The sequence below is a fragment of the Salmo salar genome, chromosome 14, assembly GCF_965601325.2.
Source record: "Salmo salar chromosome 14, fSalSal1, whole genome shotgun sequence".
Classification (NCBI taxonomy): domain Eukaryota; kingdom Metazoa; phylum Chordata; class Actinopteri; order Salmoniformes; family Salmonidae; genus Salmo; species Salmo salar.
The window spans coordinates 74,943,007-74,964,129 of NC_138304.1; the positions used below are offsets into that span (position 1 = coordinate 74,943,007).

Consider the following 21,123-nt stretch of genomic DNA (forward strand, 5'->3'; position numbering starts at 1 on the left):
AAGCAAAATCAAATCTAACTTGCTATTCTTTTTGAAGTACTGAATGGAAAGAACAGTAGATGGTAAATATCATTTTCAAATTATAGTAGAGGGTAAATATCATTTTCCACAGAGTATTTGACCATAACTTGACACGCACAATGTTTTAAATCATTTGAATCCAATGGCAGGTTGTGAGCATGTTCAGAAATACAGTGCCTTCAGAAAGTATTCACACCCTTTGACTTTTCCACAGTTTTTTTCCAGCCTGAATTTAAAATAGATTAAATTAATATTTTGTGTCACTGGCCTACACACAATCTCCCATAATGTCAAAGACAAATAATGTCCTAAGAACTGTTTACAAATTAATAAAAAGTGAAAGCTGAATTGTCTCGAGTCAACAAGTATTCAACCCTTTTGTTATGGGCATCCTAAATGAGTTCAGGATATAACATTTAGTTATTGAAGTTATTAATTACACTTTGGATGGTGCATCAATACACCCAGTCATTACAAAGATACAAGCGTCCTTCCTAACTCAGTTGCCAGAGAGGAAGGAATTTCACCATGAGGCCAAATGGTGACTTTAAAACAGTCACAGAGTTTAATGGCTGTGATAGGAGAAATCGGAGGATGGATCAACAACATTGTAGTTACTCCACAATACTAATCTAGTTTACAGAGTGAAAAGAAGGAAGCCTGTACAAAATACAAAATATTTCAAAAAATGCATCCTGTTTGCAACAAGGCACCAAAATAATACTGAAACAAAATGAGACAATTCATTCTTTGTCCTGAATACGAAGTGTTATGTTCGGGGCAAATCCAATACAACACATTACTGAGTACCACTCTCCACATTTTCAAACATAGTGTTAACTGCTTCATGTTATGGGTATGCTTGTAATTGTTAAGGACCGGGGAGTTTTTCAGGATAAAAAAATAAATGGAATGGAGCCAAGCACAGGCAAAATCCTGGAGTAAAACCTGGTTCAGTCTGCTTTCTACCAGACAGTGGGAAACAAATTCACCTTTCAGCAGGACTATAACCTAAAATGAGACAAATCTACACTGGAGTTGCATACCAAGAAGACAGTGAATGTTCCGGAGTGGCCGAGTTACAGTTTTGACTTAAAATAATCTATGGCAAAACCTAAACATTTATATTTATCAATGATCAACAACCAATTTGACAGAGCTTGAAGAATTTTCAAAAGAGTAATGGGGAAATGTTGCACAATCCAAGTGTGGAAAGCTCTTAGAGACTTACCCAGAAAGACTCACAGCTGTAATCACTGCCAAAGGTGGTTCTACAAAGTATTGACTCAGCGCTGTGAATACTTGTGTAATTTAGCTGGTTCTATATTTCATTTTCAATACATTTGCAAAGGTTTTCCAAAACATGTTTTCACTTGGTCATTAATCATTTTAATTTATTTTTGAATTCAGGCTGTAACACAACAAAATGTGGCATAATTCAAGGGGTATGAATACTTTCTAATCGCACTGTATGTCAGTCTTATTGTATGTCAGTATTATCCTTATACAGTACATACTGTACGTATAAAGCATCAGAAATAGGGGTATTGTGAAGCAGTTGTCAGTATTATCCTTATACAGTACATACTGTACGTATAAAGCATCAGAAATAGGGGTATTGTGAAGCAGTTGGCTACTGTAAAACTGTAACACGGTGTTGTATACCATTATTATTTCAAATGGTTGTATCTTTTTAATAAGGTACACATTTACATTTACGTCATTTAGCAGACGCTCTTATCCAGAGCGACTTACAAATTGGTGCATTCACCTTATGATATCCAGTGGAACAACCACTTTACAATAGTACATCTATATCTTTTTGGGGGGGAGGGTGGGGGGGGGGGTTAGAAGGATTACTTAATCCTATCCCAGGTATTCCTTAAAGAGGTGGGGTTTCAGGTGTCTCCGGAAGGTGGTGATTGACTCCGCTGTCCTGGCGTCATGAGGGAGCTTGTTCCACCATTGGGGTGCCAGGGCAGCGAACAGTTTTGACTGGGCTGAGCGGGAACTGTGCTTCCGCAGAGGTAGGGAGGCGAGCAGGCCAGAGGTGGATGAACGCAGTGCCCTTCTTTGGGTGTAGGGACTGATCAGAGCCTGAAGGTACGGAGGTGCCGTTCCCCTCACAGCTCCGTAGGCAAGCACCATGGTCTTGTAGCAGATGCGAGCTTCAACTGGAAGCCAGTGGAGTGTGCGGAGGAGCGGGGTGACGTGAGAGAGCTTGGGAAGGTTGAACACCAGACGGGCTGCGGCGTTCTGGTTGAGTTGTAGGGGTTTAATGGCAGAGACAGGGAGCCCCGCCAACAGCGAGTTGCAGTAATCCAGACGGGAGATGACAAGTGCCTGGATTAGGACCTGCGCCGCTTCCTGTGTGAGGCAGGGTCGTACTCTGCGAATGTTGTAGAGCATGAACCTACAGGATCGGGTCACCGCCTTGATGTTAGCGGAGAACGACAGGGTGTTGTCCAGGTTCACGCCAAGGCTCTTAGCACTCTGGGAGGAGGACACAATGGAGTTGTCAACCGTGATGGCGAGATCATGGAACGGGCAGTCCTTCCCCGGGAGGAAGAGCAGCTCTGTCTTGCCGAGGTTCAGCTTGAGGTGGTGATCCGTCATCCACACTGATATGTCTGCCAGACATGCAGAGATGCGATTCGCCACCTGGTTATCAGAAGGGGGAAAGGAGAAGATTGATTGTGTGTCATCTGCGTAGCAATGATAGGAGAGACCATGTGAGGATATGACAGAGCCAAGTGACTTGGTGTATAAAAAGAATAGGAAAGGGCCTAGAACTGAGCCCTGGGGGACACCAGTGGTGAGAGCACGTGGTGCGGAGACGGATTCTCGCCACGCCACCTGGTAGGAGCGACCTGTCAGGTAGGACGCAATCCAAGAGTGAGCCGCGCTGGAGATGCCCAACTCGGAGAGGGTGGAGAGGAGGATCTGATGGTTCACAGTATCAAAGGCAGCAGATAGATCTAGAAGGATGAGAGCAGAGGCGAGAGAGTTAGCTTTAGCAGTGCGGAGAGCCTCCGTGACACAGAGAAGAGCAGTCTCAGTTGAATGACCAGTCTTGAAACCTGACTGATTTGGATCAAGAAGGTCATTCTGAGAGAGATAGCAAGAGAGCTGGAATTCCACGTGGGTCGTGCGCGCTGGGACCACCAGGTTAGAGTGGCAGCGGCCATGCGGTGTGAAGCGTTTGTGTGGCCTGTGCAGAGAGGAGAGAACAGGGATAGACAGACACATAGTTTACAGGCTACAGGAGAGGCTACGCTAATGCAAAGGAGATTGGAATGAAAATCAACTAAACAACTGGGGAAGCGAGAGAGCAGGGCCTCCCTCACTAACCATTCACTGAAACACTCAAATATAACTTTTCCAACTTCCACTTTAGAAATTATAATTGATGTAAACTACAGTGGTTCAATGTTTCCAGGAATAGGCTCAAACTTAGTTTATTCTGCTAGATAACTTGGTACAGTATTCTTCCGTGAAACCCACCCAGTGCACCGTATCCTATGACGCCGTAGCTAACTAGCATGCTAGCATCCAATAACACATGGTTAGCACCAATACTTGGTTACAACAAGCTACCAATGGATCATTCGTGTCCGTGTCTAGTTCCTTTCATAACGCAGAAGTAATTAAACGTTGGCTAGCTAACACAAAGTCAGTCCTGCTAGCTACACAAGTGGACTACACAACTCGAAAGTTCAGAAAGTTAAGCTTACGTTGCAAAAATCTTATTGACTAAAAATGATACAGTACTGCTAGCTGGTAGAGTTGGCTAGCTAGCAGTGGCTGCGTTTACCTTTATCTTTTATCTTTGTTACAGAGACAACTATGTAGCTAGCTAACATTACACTAATCAAATCATTCCGTTGTAATGTATTTCGTTTCTACAGTACTGCTAGTTGGTAAAGTTGGCTAGCCTCTAGAGGACCCCTTCCCGCTCTGATCCCGGTAACAGGATTTATTGACAAGATACCATGGCAGGAAATTCAAACGTTGTTTAGCATCAATCTTTAGGGCCATTTTTAACGTGAAACATCAGTAATATTTCAACCCGACCTCTCCTGTGTCTTGAAAAACATTTTGAAAAATGTCTCGCCTCACATGAACGCGCAGGTGCGCGCAATAATGAAGTGACGACATCCCAGGGACGTCAACTTCTCTTCCTTCTCATTCGTTCTCTGTTCATCATAGACGCTTCAAACAACTTTATAAAGATCGTTGACATCTAGTGGAAGCCGTAGGAAGTGCGAACTGAATCCTTTGTCACTGTGTGATCTATTAGCAATGACTCGAAAATAGTACAGCCACAAAATTCTCATTTCCTGCTTGTATTTTTCTCAGGTTTTTGCCTGCCATATGAGTTTTGTTATACTTACAGACACCATTCAAACGGTTTTAGAAAATTCAGAGTGTTTTCTATCCAAATCTGTTAATAATATGCATAATCTAGCTTCTGAGTTGGTGTAGGAGGCAGTTAAAAATGGGCACATATTCAAAATTCTCAATACTGCCCCCTAGCCCCAACAGGCTAGCTAGCAGTGGCTGTGGCTGTGGTGTTGACGCCGTTTGGAAAACGGCGCGAACGAACGAATACAGCTGGCTAGCTAACCTTGTTAGTTTCTCAAAGTTTGTTTCTCAAAGCTACACCAACACCTTTAGCTACACCTTTGTCCTTGATGCAAAGACAACTATGTAGCTAGCTAGCTAACATTACACTAATCAAATTGTTCCGTTGTTCCGTTGTAATGTAATGTAATGAAATGTAATATTACCCGCGGAGCGAAGTACAGCACGACTACTCACTCCAGCATCCGGTACTACAAAACAGGTACACATGGACAGAAAAACAAGTCATGAGACCGAACAAGACAAACAGTTCCCATTCCACACCCGAACCACAGGACTTCACCAACCCTAATTTAGATTAGTGGTTCACAATAGCAGCCTTTTTACACAGTCATGTTGTATGCCATTTCTACCCCATGCAACATTGTGCAAAATCAGCTTCTCTACTGATACAGTATCGCCTGTCTCTCTTCTTGAAATTCATCAGCTTGCAGTGTATCAATGAAATTCAGATAATGACAGGAATATATTGTTATATACAACCCAGGTATTTCAACAGTACACTATAATTAAGCAATAAGGCACGAGGGTGTGTGGTATATGGCCAATATACCACGGCTAAGGGCTGTTCGTAAGCACTACGCAACTCGGAGTGCCTGGATACAGCCCTTAACCCCTGAGGTTGATGTTATAAACTGGTTACCAACGTAATTTGGGCAAATTAAAATGGTTGATGTAGAATGATGTAGAATTTACAGCCACATTCATATATCATTTGGTTTTACCTTCCAACATAAATTGATGTCAAATTTCTACATTTACGAGGTAAAAATATAGAAATGTACAGTGTTTAGCAGTTATACATTAACCAGGCACAACATTATTTTGGTTCGGTAGTTATCGTTTTTTAGCAGTTTGATTAATTAAGTGATAGTTAATTGCATTGTTAACAAATTACAAGGAAATCATATCAGAAGTAAGTGAATATTTCATTTTGAACAGCAGATACAAATCAGCTGGGCTAGACAATCTGGACCCTCTCTTTCTAAAATTATCCGCCGCCATTGTTGCAACCCCTACTACCAGTCTGTTCAACCTCTCTTTCATATCGTACGAGATCCCTAAAGATTGGAAAGCTGCCGCAGTCATCCCCCTCTTCAAAAGGGGTGACACTCTAGACCTAAACTGTTATAGACCTATATCCATCCTGCCCTGCCTTTCTGAACGCTTCGAAAGCCAAGTTAACAAACAGATCACTGACCATTTCGAATCCCACTGTACCTTCTCCGCTGTGCAATACGGTTTCCGAGCTGGTCATGGGTGAACCTCAGCCACGCTCAAGGTACTAAACGATATCATAACCGCCATCGACAAAAGACAGTACTGTGCAGCCGTCTTTATGGACCTGGCCAAGGCTTTTGACTCTGTCAATCACCGTATTCTTATCGGCAGACTCAATAGCCTTGGTTTCTCAAATGACTGCCTTCACCAACTACTTCGCAAACAGAGTTCAGTGTTTCAAATCGGAGGGCCTGTTGTCCGGACGTATGGCAGTCTCTATGGGGGTACCTCAGGGTTAAATTCTCGGGCCGACTCTTTTCTCTGTATATATCAACGATGTCGCTCTTGCTGCGGGTGATTCCCTCTATGCAGACGACACCATTATGTGTACATCTGGCCCTTCTTTGGACACTGTGTTAACTAACCTCCAAACGAGCTTCAATGCCATACAACACTCCTTCCGTGGCCTCCAACTGCTCTTAAACGCTAGTAAACCAAATGCATGCTTTTCAACCGTTCGCTGCCCACACCCACCCGCACCACTAGCATCACATTTTACATTTTTTTTATTTTTACTCTGGACGGTTCTGACCTAGAATACGTGGACAACTACAAATACCTAGGTGTCTGGCTAGACTGTAAACTCTCCTTCCAGACTCATATCAAACATCTCCAATGCAAAATCAAATCTAGAATCGGCTTTCTATTACGCAACAAAGCTTCCTTCACTCATGCCGCCAAACTTACCCTAGTAAAACTGACTATCCTACCGATCCTCGACTTCGGCGATGTCATCTACAAAATAGCTTCCAATACTCTACTCAGCAAACTGGATGCAGTCTATCACAGTGCCACCCGTTTTGTTACCAAAGCCCCTTATACCACCCACCACTGCGACCTGTATGCTCTAGTCGGCTGGCCCTCGCTACATATTCGTAGCCAGACCCACTGGCTCCAGGTCATCTATACGTCTATGCTAGGTAAAGCTCCTCCTTATCTCAGCTCACTGGTCACGATAACAACACCCACCCGCGCTCCAGCAGGTATATCTCACTGGTCATCCCCAAAGCCAACACCTCCTTTGGTCGCCTTTCCTTCCAGTTCTCTTCTGCCAGTGACTGGAATGAATTGCAAAAATTGCTGAAGCTGGAGACTTACATTTCCCTCACTAACTTTAAACACCAGCTATCTGAGCATCTAACCGATGGCTGCAGCTGTACATAGTCCATCTGTAAATAGCCCACCCAATCTACCTACCTGATCCCCATATTGTTTTTATTCACTTTTCTGCTCTTTTGCACACCTGTTTCACTACTTGCACATCATCATCTGCTCATCTATCACTCCAGTGTTAATCTGCTAAATTGTAATTACTTTGCTACTATGGCCTATTTATTGCCTTACCTCCTCACGCCATTTGCACACACTGTATATAGACATTCTTTTTTCTATTGTGTTATTGACTGTACGCTTGTTTATTCCATGTGTAACTCTGTGTTGTTGTTTGTGTCGCACTGCTTTGCTTTATCTTGGCCAGGTCGCAGTTGTAAATGAGAACTTGTTATCAACTAGCTTACCTGGTTAAATAAAGGTGAAATAAAATAAATAATGTTCAAATAGGGGACTTCAATCTAAGATCTTTTTATGAATTTGTATATTTAAACAAATTGTATTTGTGACAGATATGACTAATCGTGATATCAAAGTCGTACTTCTTGAATGGAATCAATATGACTGTATTCACTCTTTCGGGGTTGGAGAGGTATAGAAGTTGAGTAGGTGATGAATAGTTGGGAACAGGCAGGCGGCTCTGGCTGCGCCGGACAGGTGGGCGGTTCTGGCGGCTCCGGACTGGCGGGACTTGCAGTAGGCCTGGCTCTGGGCGCAGGCACAGGATTCACCAGGCTGGGGAGACATGCAGGAGGCCTGGCTCTGGGCGCAGGCACAGGATAGACCGGGTCTCGAAGACGTACTGGAGGTCTGGAGCGCACAGCCTGCACAACCCGTCCTGGCTGGGTTGTAACTGCCTTCGCTGCCTCTATCTCCTCCGGCGGGCGACGGTATACTCCCGCTTGTCTCCAGGGTCCCTGTCCGTCTAGAATCTCTTCCCAAGTCCATGACTCTAGATAGCTCCTCTCCAGCTCCTTACCCCGCTGCTTGGTCTTCTTGTGGTGGGAAGTTCTGTAACGTCCGTTGTTGGAATGAGACCAAGGCGCAGCGTGGGTTGGGTTCATCATACTTTAATATAAACGGTGAACCAGCAAAACCAAAACAAGAAACAACACAACGAACTAACAATTTCACAGGCTTCTCACAGCAATGCAAAAACAACTTCCCACACCAGACAGGTGGAAAAAGGGCTACCTAAGTATGGCTCCCAATCAGCGACAACGATGTACAGCTTTCCCTGATTGAGAGCCATACCAGGCCAAAACACAGAAATACAAAACATAGATAGGGAATATAGAATGAACATAGAAAAAGAAAATATAGAACATACATCAAAACCCCAAAACACACAAAACAAACACACCCTGCCACGCCCTGACCAAACTACTATAACAAATAACCCCTTTTACTGGTCAGGACGTGACATGAGGTGAGATAAGGGAGGTAAAGGCAAAAAAGGCCATGGTGGCAAAGTAAATACAATATAGCAAGTAATACACTGGAATGGTGGATTTGCATTGGAAGAAAGTGCAAAGTAGAAATAGAAATAATGGAGTGCAAAGGAGCAAAATAAATAAATACAGTAGGGGAAAAGGTAGTTGTATGTACTAAATTATAGATGGGCTATGTACAGGTGCAGTGATCTGTGAGCTGCTCTGACAGCTGGTGCTTAAAGCTAGTGAGGGAGATAAGTGTTTCCAGTTTCAGAGATTTTTGTAGTTCGTTCCAGTCATTGACAGCAGAGAACTGGAAGGAGAGACGGCCAAAGAATGAATTGGCTTTGGGGGTGACCAGAGAGATATACCTGTTGGAGCGCGTGCTACAGGTGGGTGCTGCTATGGTGACCAGTGAGCGGAGATAAGGGGGGACTTTACCTAGCAGGGTCTTGTAGATGACCTGGAGCCAGTGGTTTTGGCGGCGAGTATGAAGCGAGGGCCAGCCAACGAGAGCGTACAGGTCGCAGTGGTGGGTAGTATATGGGGCTTTGGTGACAAAACGGGTGGCACTGTGATAGACTGCATCCAGTTTATTGAGTAGGGTATTGGAGGCTATTTTGTAAATGACATCGCCGAAGTCGAGGATCGGTGGTATGGTCAGTTTTACGAGGGTATGTTTGGCAGCATGAGTGAAGGATGCTTTGTTGCGAAATAGGAAGCCAATTCTAGATTTAACTTTGGATTGGAGATGTTTGATGTGAGTCTAGAAGGAGAGTTTACAGTCTAACCAGACACCTAGGTATTTGTAGTTGTCCACATATTCTAAGTCAGAACCTTAAAGAGTAGTGATGCTGGACGGGCGGGCAGGTGCAGGCAGCGATCAGTTGAAGAGCATGCATTTAGTTTTACTTGTATTTAAGAGCAGTTGGAGGCCTCGGATGGAGAGTTGTATGGCATTGAAGCTCGTCTGGAGGGTTGTTAACACAGTGTCCAAAGAAGGGCCAGAAGTATACAGAATGGTGTCGTCTGCGTAGAGGTGGATCAGAGACTCACCAGCAGCAAGAGAAACATCATTGATGTATACAGAGAAAAGAGTTGGCCCAAGAATTGAACACTGTGGCACCCCCACAGAGACTACCAGAGGCCCGGACAACAGGCCCTCCGATTTGACACATTGAACTCTGTCAGAGAAATAGTTGGTGAACCAGGCGAGGTAATCATTTGAGAAACCAAGGCTATTGAGTCTGCCGATGAGGATGTGGTGATTGACAGAGTCGAAAGCCTTGGCCAGGTCAATGAGTATGGCAGCACAGTATTGTTTCTTATTGATGGCGGTTACGATATCGTTTAGGATCTTGATCGTGGCTGAGGTGCACCCATAACCAGCTCTGAAACCAGATTGCATAGCGGAGAAGGTACAGTGGGATTGGAAATGGTCGGTAATCTGTTTGTTGACTTGGCTTTCGAAGACCTTAGAAAGGCAGGGTAGGATAGATATAGGTCTGTAGCAGTTTGGGTCAAGAGTGTCCCCTCCTTTGAAGAGGGGGATGACAGCAGCTGCTTTCCAATCTTTTGGAATCTCAAACGACACGAAAGAGAGGTTGAACAGGATAGTAAAGGGTCCAGATTGTCTAGCTGGGCTGATTTGTAGGGGTCCAGATTTTGCAGCTCTTTCAGAACATCAGCTGACTGGATTTGGGAGAAGGAGAAATGGGGAAGGCTTGGGTGAGTAGCTGTGGGGGGTGCAGTGCTGTTGACCGCAGTAGGGTTATGCAAAGTCCAGTGTAATATCTGCTTCCCCAGTCCATGTTCAGTTCTCTAGTCAAACACACAGCTGCCACAGTCCCAGAAGATTGAGGCTGTGAGATTGTGAGCTGTGGTCGGGTTGAAACTCAGATTTGCATGAGCAGGGAACTGCCACGCTCCCAGAATAGAGCAGCACCATAGCCAGATGTTCACCTGTCCCCAGAGAGTTTCAGTGATTTTAGAGCACATGGCTTCAGTATTGGAAATATCATGAAGACAAGTGAGTTTATAGCTAATGGATTCAGTATTAGTAATATCATGAAGACCAGTGAGTTTATAGCTAATGGATTCAGTATTAGTAATATCATGAAGACCAGAGATTTTATAGATAATGGATTCAGTATTAGTAATATCATGAAGACCAGTGATTTTATAGATAATGGATTCAGTTACTAGTAATAGCATGAAGACCAGTGAGTTTATAGCACATGGATTCAGTATTAGTAATATCATGAAGACCAGTGAGTTTATAGCTAATGGATTCAGTATTAGTAATATCATGAAGACCAGTGAGTTTATAGCTAATGGATTCAGTATTAGTAATATCATGAAGACCAGTGAGTTTATAGCTAATGGTTTCAGTATTAGTAATATCATAAAGACCAGTGAGTTTATAGCAAATGGATTCAGTATTAGTAATATCATGAAGACCAGTGAGTTTATAGCTAATGGTTTCAGTATTAGTAATATCATGAAGACCAGTGAGTTTATAGCTAAAGGTTTCAGTATTAGTAATATCATGAAGACCAGTGAGTTTATAGCACATGTCCTCAGTATTAGTATCACTGTAGGTCACAGGAGGCTGCTGAGGGAGGACGGCTCATAATAATGGATGAAATGGAGTGAATAGAAGGGTATCAAACACATAGAAACCATATGTTTGATGAGTTCAATACTATTCCATTTATTCCGTTCCAGTCGTCACTATGAGCCAGTCTTCCCCAATTAAGGTGCCACCAACCCCCTGTGCTGTAGATATCCTTTTGACTGGTACCAACTTTGGGCCAATCAGCCAAGCATTCATTGAGCAAAGCTATTTAACTGAAATGTATTAGTAAAATCATTTTCCATGGCAGAGCTCTCCATTCCTCATGAAAACTAAACAAATCACAAAGGTCTCAATGTCTAACAGTAAAACTCATTAAATAATGATATCCAGGCAAATAATTTTAAAGATTGAATGTCTTTATTTTCACAACATGTCAGAACCAACAGCATTACAGCAATAAAGCGCATCACACATGTGATATGAAAGCCAAGCAGAACTATGACATCAGAATCAGAGAGATATGGATTCCCACACAAGTGTGCTAGACACAGGAGGCTGCTGAGGGGAGGACGGCTCATAATAATGTCTAGAATGGAGTGAATGGAAATGTATGGATCACATGGAAACAATGTGTTTGATGAGTTCGATAGCATTCCATCTATTCCATTTCAGCCAAAACTATGAGTCCATCCTCCCTATTTAAGGTTCCAACAACCTCCTGTGGTGCTAGTAGTGCTGGATCAGTAAGACGGAGAGGCGCTGAGTGCAGAACAGAGTAAAAACAGTGGAGTCAGAGGAGGAGCTCATTAATCAGAACACTGGTCTCTCCTCAGTGTCTCTGAGAGTGGAGTCTGGGAGCCCTGGGTGGCCTCACAGGTCACAGAGCCCACCTTCCTCCACTGGTCGACAGGGAGGGTCAGGGTGCTGCTCCAGCTGTAGTGGCCGTCCTTCTCCAGGACCCCAGGGCTCCCTGTCACCTCCCAGGTGCTGCTACTGCTCCCATCCACCTTCCAGTTCAGCTTCCAGTCTGAGGGGAAGCCCTTGTTTGCCAGGCACATGAGAGTGGCCTTCCCCTGCTGCAGCTCCACACTGGAGGGGGGCAGGACCGTCATGGTGGGACGAACATCACCTAGCAGACAGGTGGGAAGTTAGAGAGAGGGGAGCTGTCAATCAATCACCAGACTGATATGACAATAATGATGCAGCAGTTTTACATCTTAGCTTTAAACTAAGTTGTTTTTTTTTCAGCAGGTTTCTGTCCCTCAAACACACAGCTTCTCAGTCTTTCTGTTACTCTTTCACTTATCTTTGAGTAGTTACTGGAGCATATTATAACTATATCAGATTACCTTCAAATACATTCAACTATCTTCAAAACTTTTACTATTTAAATGAAAATATTTCAGCACTCCTCCCTTTTTGTAATAGGATAAAATCCTAGGAATCAAACGGCATTTCATTAGTCATTATTATTATTATTTTAAAGAAAACTCCACAGAATGTATGACCAATTCTTAAATGATGATCTGTTTAAAATAATGCTGAGGAAGTAAATTCCAGTTGACTGTAGCCATGTAAAAATAATATTACATTTAAAGATGCATTATGCAGAAATCACACAAATCAAATCAATCAAATCAAACATTTCCTGGTTGCTAAAATTCAAATCGTTCACCTAACTTCAGTTTATGTGACAAAACAAGCAAGTATAGTGTAAGAGCACGGCTCTCCAACCCTGTTCCTGTAGAGCTACTGTCCTGTAGGTTTTCACTCCAACCCTGTTCCTGTAGAGCTACTGTCCTGTAGGTTTTCACTCCAACCCTGTTCCTGTAGAGCTACTGTCCTGTAGGTTTTCACTCCAACCCTGTTCCTGTAGAGCTACTGTCCTGTAGGTTTTCACTCCAACCCTGTTCCTGTAGAGCTACTGTCCTGTAGGTTTTCACGCCAACCCTAATATAGTTCACCTGATTCTAATAATTACCTGGTTGATAAGCTGAATTAGGTTAATTACAACTTGGGTTGGAGTGAAAACCTACAGGAGGGTAGCTCTCCAGGAACATGGTTACTATGAACATCAGAACTTAGCAGCACTTTGCAAAAGATAGCAAATATCAAATTCAATTGCAAAATAAGATAGCAATATAGCAAATAGATAGTAAAACTAAGATTTAAAAAAATAAGATATTAGATGTAGATTAACTTACTTCCAACATCCAGTCTTGTGCCTCCACCAAAAGTGTACCACAGTGATACAAACTCATGCAACGGCCATACAAAAACCTTTGATACTATAGAGACAAGGCTCTCGCTCTTTATAAACCTACATTTATCCAAACTACTCTCAGATTTCAACAATACCACCATTGTTGGAAATTAATACACACTTTATAAGCACCTTGATTTATATATCATCATGAATAGGCATTTTCATTTAACTCAATTTACTTCTAAGGTTAATAAATGCAACACAAATTCTTCAAAAATAAATACATATTTCCACTTTCAATTTAAGGTAGTTGTAATAGTTTTAAGAAAATGAATTGGGATTTTGATAACAGAGGTCAAGATCGAAAATGGAATACTTACTACCAACACTCAGTTTGGTCCCTCCACCAAAAGTCAACCACAGTGATAGAGTCTGACTGACTCGCTATACAAAAACCTCCAGACACAGAGGGGGACATTATTAACACAACATGGAACTGATCAATGAATCTTACTTTGTCACTGATGCCCCCTACTGGTACACTCTGGAACTCCAGGAGATTGGACTTTCAACAGTATGGAAACTGCTGTGCACTATGTTGATAATAGTTAATCATATTTTTATCAAGTAATCGTAAGAAGAGCTTGACACAGCAATGACGGAATGTGTCAGTATAAATACGTTTTTGTAATGACTTTCAGACAACACATGGAGGAGGATTTCAGAACTTTTCTTAATGACAGTGCAGTGATTTGCCCAGGAGGAACATTTCCATAGAGAGACACTTTGCATTGGCATCACATGCTTCAGTGCTCTGGGAGTGTTTATAGCCCTGTGAGTTGAACACTTCATGTGAGAGCTGTGTTTCATTTAAACAGAACCCACGGCAACCATGACTTTCATCACCATCTTCATCTGGACTCTGGTCTGTTACACACAAGGTGAGAGACATTTTGAACATTTTCAGAATGCAAGCATCATGTTGTAAACGAGGAATTACAGTTATAATCTTCCAAATATTTTACCTTCCTAAATGTGATATTTTCCTTCTTTCTCTCTGCAGGGTCTTGGGGCCAGTATGTATTGACTCAGTCTGCAGCTCAATCAGTCCAGCCGGGTCAAACTATCTCTATTGACTGTAGTGCCAGTAGTACAGTTACTCAGTACTCTGGCTCACAGTATTACCTGGCCTGGTACCATCAGACGTCTGGAGAAGCTCCTAAACTCCTGATCTATCTCACATCAGACAGGTTCACAGGAGTTTCCACCAGGCTCAGTGGCAGTGGGAGAGGAAATGGTGTTGACTTCACTCTGACCATCAGTAAATTCCAGGCTGAGGATACAGGAGTTTACTACTGTCAGAGTCTCCACGGTGGTCCTGTGTTCACACAGTGATTTAGAGCCGCACAAAAACCTCCCTCAGTCAGAGTCCACTGCTGCAGCTGGGACCTACTGCAGGTGCTGAGGGCGAAGACAATGACATGTGTCACTGAGAACTACTGTACAAACACTCAACTCACTGGGCAGAAACTGGATGAATCAAGGCTGTTTCCACATCAATTAAACCAAACAAATCTTTGTGATAAAGTTGAATCAACATGGAAAACCAATTGGATTTGCAAAAAGTCGTCGGCATAAGAGCATTTTGTCTTTTTTTACCCAACTTTTAACCTAAATACAATGAGATGGTAACATTTGTTGTTGATTTCACGTTGAATTCACGGTTAGTTGACAACTCAACCAAATGTAAATCTCAACTAGATGTTGAACTGTTGTCTGTGCCCAGTGTGAACCTACCATTCATTATACACTGTGACCACAGGAGTATTGTATCAGATATTACCCCACTATAGTATGATACAGCACCACTGTGGTCTCCATCTTGTACAGTAAATATACAGTGAAAGGCCTATAGACAGACAGTGCAACTAGTGCTCCCATTATAAACACAAGCCTCCTCACACACAGTCATCTAAACACTATGGGCCATTAGTAGCCAGTACTACATGAAATCTATAGATCTGAAGCAAACCTGCAAGAAACCCCTTCCACCAAATACAACTAACATTTAGCTTCACTATAAATGTTCTCTGTCATTCAAATGATGAACCTGATATTGTAGAGTCAGAGAGGCAGGGGCGGAAATCCCGGGGGGGACGGGGGGGACACGACCCCCCCATCCTAGGAAAAATATGATTTGTCCCCCCAATATATCACTGAAACATAACTATGTAATTTAAATCATATTAATAATACACAATGAAAGCAATTGTGCTGATTATAGACACTTAATAGCGCGTTTTTAAGTTTCAAAAGATTGCAACCCCCCCACCCTTTGCCTCACAATGGTTTGATCCACTGCCAGTTCCTTAGCTTGCTAGGTAACAGAGAGGTCGTATCTACTGTCTGAAAGGCACTCAATGCACGTAACTGACGTGAGGTTAATCCAGTCAATCGCGCACACACACTAGCTGAATATGCAGAGCTAGCGCGCAAATATGAACTATTAAGCTAGCTAGTACCTATTCCATTTATGTGGCGTCGTCAAAGATGGAATCAGCATGTAGATGATGTAAGTTAGTGCTTCAAAGTCCCTATGATAAGGTTAGCAATAAACTGAAATCCAAACTGAACAGAACTACACTCTTCTACCATTGTCTTAAATATATTTAATGGTCTCGTTGCAAAAGCTAAATTGTCGCAAGTGAACTTTTATTTATTTATTTTATTTCACCTTTATTTAACCCGGGTAGCAAAGATTAAAGCAAACACCACTGAAACTGAATTGGTGCTCTCTAGCTTTGCAAATTCAGCTATTGTTGGAAGCCAGCCAATATGAAACAAACTATTAAAATTACAAAAGGTTGCAGCATATGTTGTGTAAATGGTGAACTCATACAGCTGTCAACTCTTGTAATTTTAATCCGTTTCACATTTGCTAGCTACCTTTTAGATCGAAGCCCAAATAGAATGATTGAAGATGATAGAAGCCCATCTCTTACTGTAAATAACCTACACACTGTGTGTGTAGCCAGCCAGCCAGCCAGGTAGAAAAATGGCTGGCTGGCCAGTACACAGTTTGATTAATTAAGTGATAGTTAATTGCATTGTTAACAAATTACAAGGAAATCATATCAGAAGTAAGTGAATATTTCATTTTGAACAGCAGATACAAATCAGCTGGGCTAGACAATCTGGACCCTCTCTTTCTAAAATTATCCGCCGCCATTGTTGCAACCCCTACTACCAGTCTGTTCAACCTCTCTTTCATATCGTACGAGATCCCTAAAGATTGGAAAGCTGCCGCAGTCATCCCCCTCTTCAAAAGGGGTGACACTCTAGACCTAAACTGTTATAGACCTATATCCATCCTGCCCTGCCTTTCTGAACGCTTCGAAAGCCAAGTTAACAAACAGATCACTGACCATTTCGAATCCCACTGTACCTTCTCCGCTGTGCAATACGGTTTCCGAGCTGGTCATGGGTGAACCTCAGCCACGCTCAAGGTACTAAACGATATCATAACCGCCATCGACAAAAGACAGTACTGTGCAGCCGTCTTTATGGACCTGGCCAAGGCTTTTGACTCTGTCAATCACCGTATTCTTATCGGCAGACTCAATAGCCTTGGTTTCTCAAATGACTGCCTTCACCAACTACTTCGCAAACAGAGTTCAGTGTTTCAAATCGGAGGGCCTGTTGTCCGGACCTATGGCAGTCTCTATGGGGGTACCTCAGGGTTAAATTCTCGGGCCGACTCTTTTCTCTGTATATATCAACGATGTCGCTCTTGCTGCGGGTGATTCCCTCTATGCAGACGACACCATTATGTGTACATCTGGCCCTTCTTTGGACACTGTGTTAACTAACCTCCAAACGAGCTTCAATGCCATACAACACTCCTTCCGTGGCCTCCAACTGCTCTTAAACGCTAGTAAACCAAATGCATGCTTTTCAACCGTTCGCTGCCCACACCCACCCGCACCACTAGCATCACATTTTACATTTTTTTTTTTTTTACTCTGGACGGTTCTGACCTAGAATACGTGGACAACTACAAATACCTAGGTGTCTGGCTAGACTGTAAACTCTCCTTCCAGACTCATATCAAACATCTCCAATGCAAAATCAAATCTAGAATCGGCTTTCTATTACGCAACAAAGCTTCCTTCACTCATGCCGCCAAACTTACCCTAGTAAAACTGACTATCCTACCGATCCTCGACTTCGGCGATGTCATCTACAAAATAGCTTCCAATACTCTACTCAGCAAACTGGATGCAGTCTATCACAGTGCCACCCGTTTTGTTACCAAAGCCCCTTATACCACCCACCACTGCGACCTGTATGCTCTAGTCGGCTGGCCCTCGCTACATATTCGTAGCCAGACCCACTGGCTCCAGGTCATCTATACGTCTATGCTAGGTAAAGCTCCTCCTTATCTCAGCTCACTGGTCACGATAACAACACCCACCCGCGCTCCAGCAGGTATATCTCACTGGTCATCCCCAAAGCCAACACCTCCTTTGGCCGCCTTTCCTTCCAGTTCTCTTCTGCCAGTGACTGGAATGAATTGCAAAAATTGCTGAAGCTGGAGACTTACATTTCCCTCACTAACTTTAAACACCAGCTATCTGAGCATCTAACCGATGGCTGCAGCTGTACATAGTCCATCTGTAAATAGCCCACCCAATCTACCTACCTGATCCCCATATTGTTTTTATTCACTTTTCTGCTCTTTTGCACACCTGTTTCACTACTTGCACATCATCATCTGCTCATCTATCACTCCAGTGTTAATCTGCTAAATTGTAATTACTTTGCTACTATGGCCTATTTATTGCCTTACCTCCTCACGCCATTTGCACACACTGTATATAGACATTCTTTTTTCTATTGTGTTATTGACTGTACGCTTGTTTATTCCATGTGTAACTCTGTGTTGTTGTTTGTGTCGCACTGCTTTGCTTTATCTTGGCCAGGTCGCAGTTGTAAATGAGAACTTGTTATCAACTAGCTTACCTGGTTAAATAAAGGTGAAATAAAATAAATAATGTTCAAATAGGGGACTTCAATCTAAGATCTTTTTATGAATTTGTATATTTAAACAAATTGTATTTGTGACAGATATGACTAATCGTGATATCAAAGTCGTACTTCTTGAATGGAATCAATATGACTGTATTCACTCTTTCGGGGTTGGAGAGGTATAGAAGTTGAGTAGGTGATGAATAGTTGGGAACAGGCAGGCGGCTCTGGCTGCGCCGGACAGGTGGGCGGTTCTGGCGGCTCCGGACTGGCGGGACTTGCAGTAGGCCTGGCTCTGGGCGCAGGCACAGGATTCACCAGGCTGGGGAGACATGCAGGAGGCCTGGCTCTGGGCGCAGGCACAGGATAGACCGGGTCTCGAAGACGTACTGGAGGTCTGGAGCGCACAGCCTGCACAACCCGTCCTGGCTGGGTTGTAACTGCCTTCGCTGCCTCTATCTCCTCCGGCGGGCGACGGTATACTCTCGCTTGTCTCCATGGTCCCTGTCCGTCTAGAATCTCTTCCCAAGTCCATGACTCTAGATAGCTCCTCTCCAGCTCCTTACCCCGCTGCTTGGTCTTCTTGTGGTGGGAAGTTCTGTAACGTCCGTTGTTGGAATGAGACCAAGGCGCAGCGTGGGTTGGGTTCATCATACTTTAATATAAACGGTGAACCAGCAAAACCAAAACAAGAAACAACACAACGAACTAACAATTTCACAGGCTTCTCACAGCAATGCAAAAACAACTTCCCACACCAGACAGGTGGAAAAAGGGCTACCTAAGTATGGCTCCCAATCAGCGACAACGATGTACAGCTTTCCCTGATTGAGAGCCATACCAGGCCAAAACACAGAAATACAAAACATAGATAGGGAATATAGAATGAACATAGAAATAGAAAATATAGAACATACATCAAAACCCCAAAACACACAAAACAAACACACCCTGCCACGCCCTGACCAAACTACTATAACAAATAACCCCTTTTACTGGTCAGGACGTGACATGAGGTGAGATAAGGGAGGTAAAGGCAAAAAAGGCCATGGTGGCAAAGTAAATACAATATAGCAAGTAATACACTGGAATGGTGGATTTGCATTGGAAGAAAGTGCAAAGTAGAAATAGAAATAATGGAGTGCAAAGGAGCAAAATAAATAAATACAGTAGGGGAAAAGGTAGTTGTATGTACTAAATTATAGATGGGCTATGTACAGGTGCAGTGATCTGTGAGCTACTCTGACAGCTGGTGCTTAAAGCTAGTGAGGGAGATAAGTGTTTCCAGTTTCAGAGATTTTTGTAGTTCGTTCCAGTCATTGACAGCAGAGAACTGGAAGGAGAGACGGCCAAAGAATGAATTGGCTTTGGGGGTGACCAGAGAGATATACCTGTTGGAGCGCGTGCTACAGGTGGGTGCTGCTATGGTGACCAGTGAGCGGAGATAAGGGGGGACTTTACCTAGCAGGGTCTTGTAGATGACCGTGAGCCAGTGGTTTTGGCGGCGAGTATGAAGCGAGGGCCAGCCAACGAGAGCGTACAGGTCGCAGTGGTGGGTAGTATATGGGGCTTTGGTGACAAAACGGGTGGCACTGTGATAGACTGCATCCAGTTTATTGAGTAGGGTATTGGAGGCTATTTTGTAAATGACATCGCCGAAGTCGAGGATCGGTGGTATGGTCAGTTTTATGAGGGTATGTTTGGCAGCATGAGTGAAGGATGCTTTGTTGCGAAATAGGAAGCCAATTCTAGATTTAACTTTGGATTGGAGATGTTTGATGTGAGTCTAGAAGGAGAGTTTACAGTCTAACCAGACACCTAGGTATTTGTAGTTGTCCACATATTCTAAGTCAGAACCTTAAAGAGTAGTGATGCTGGACGGGCGGGCAGGTGCAGGCAGCGATCAGTTGAAGAGCATGCATTTAGTTTTACTTGTATTTAAGAGCAGTTGGAGGCCTCGGATGGAGAGTTGTATGGCATTGAAGCTCGTCTGGAGGGTTGTTAACACAGTGTCCAAAGAAGGGCCAGAAGTATACAGAATGGTGTCGTCTGCGTAGAGGTGGATCAGAGACTCACCAGCAGCAAGAGAAACATCATTGATGTATACAGAGAAAAGAGTTGGCCCAAGAATTGAACACTGTGGCACCCCCACAGAGACTACCAGAGGCCCGGACAACAGGCCCTCCGATTTGACACATTGAACTCTGTCAGAGAAATAGTTGGTGAACCAGGCGAGGTAATCATTTGAGAAACCAAGGCTATTGAGTCTGCCGATGAGGATGTGGTGATTGACAGAGTCGAAAGCCTTGGCCAGGTCAATGAGTATGGCAGCACAGTATTGTTTCTTATTGATGGCGGTTACGATATCGTTTAGGATCTTGATCGTGGCTGAGGTGCACCCATAACCAGCTCTGAAACCAGATTGCATAGCGGAGAAGGTACAGTGGGATTGGAAATGGTCGGTAATCTGTTTGTTGACTTGGCTTTCGAAGACCTTAGAAAGGCAGGGTAGGATAGATATAGGTCTGTAGCAGTTTGGGTCAAGAGTGTCCCCTCCTTTGAAGAGGGGGATGACAGCAGCTGCTTTCCAATCTTTTGGAATCTCAAACGACACGAAAGAGAGGTTGAACAGGATAGTAAAGGGTCCAGATTGTCTAGCTGGGCTGATTTGTAGGGGTCCAGATTTTGCAGCTCTTTCAGAACATCAGCTGACTGGATTTGGGAGAAGGAGAAATGGGGAAGGCTTGGGTGAGTAGCTGTGGGGGGTGCAGTGCTGTTGACCGCAGTAGGGTTATGCAAAGTCCAGTGTAATATCTGCTTCC

The 21,123-nt window shown here is 43.5% G+C and overlaps 1 long non-coding RNA gene and 1 gene segment (V, D, J or C); one reads left to right on the forward strand and one right to left on the reverse strand.

Annotated features, from left to right (window-relative positions):
* Positions 1-11,465: 11,465 nt before the first annotated feature.
* On the reverse strand, positions 11,466-13,633 carry LOC106597727 (Ig kappa-b4 chain C region-like). The segment is given in 2 exon segments: positions 11,466-12,196; positions 13,272-13,633. Coding segments are annotated over 2 exon segments (483 nt in total).
* A 429-nt stretch (positions 13,634-14,062) lies between these two features.
* LOC106597757 (uncharacterized) lies at positions 14,063-14,965 on the forward strand. Its single transcript, XR_006758903.2, has 2 exons — positions 14,063-14,214; positions 14,337-14,965. It is a non-coding gene; the product is annotated as an uncharacterized LOC106597757 (long non-coding RNA).
* The last annotated feature ends 6,158 nt before the right edge of the window (positions 14,966-21,123 follow it).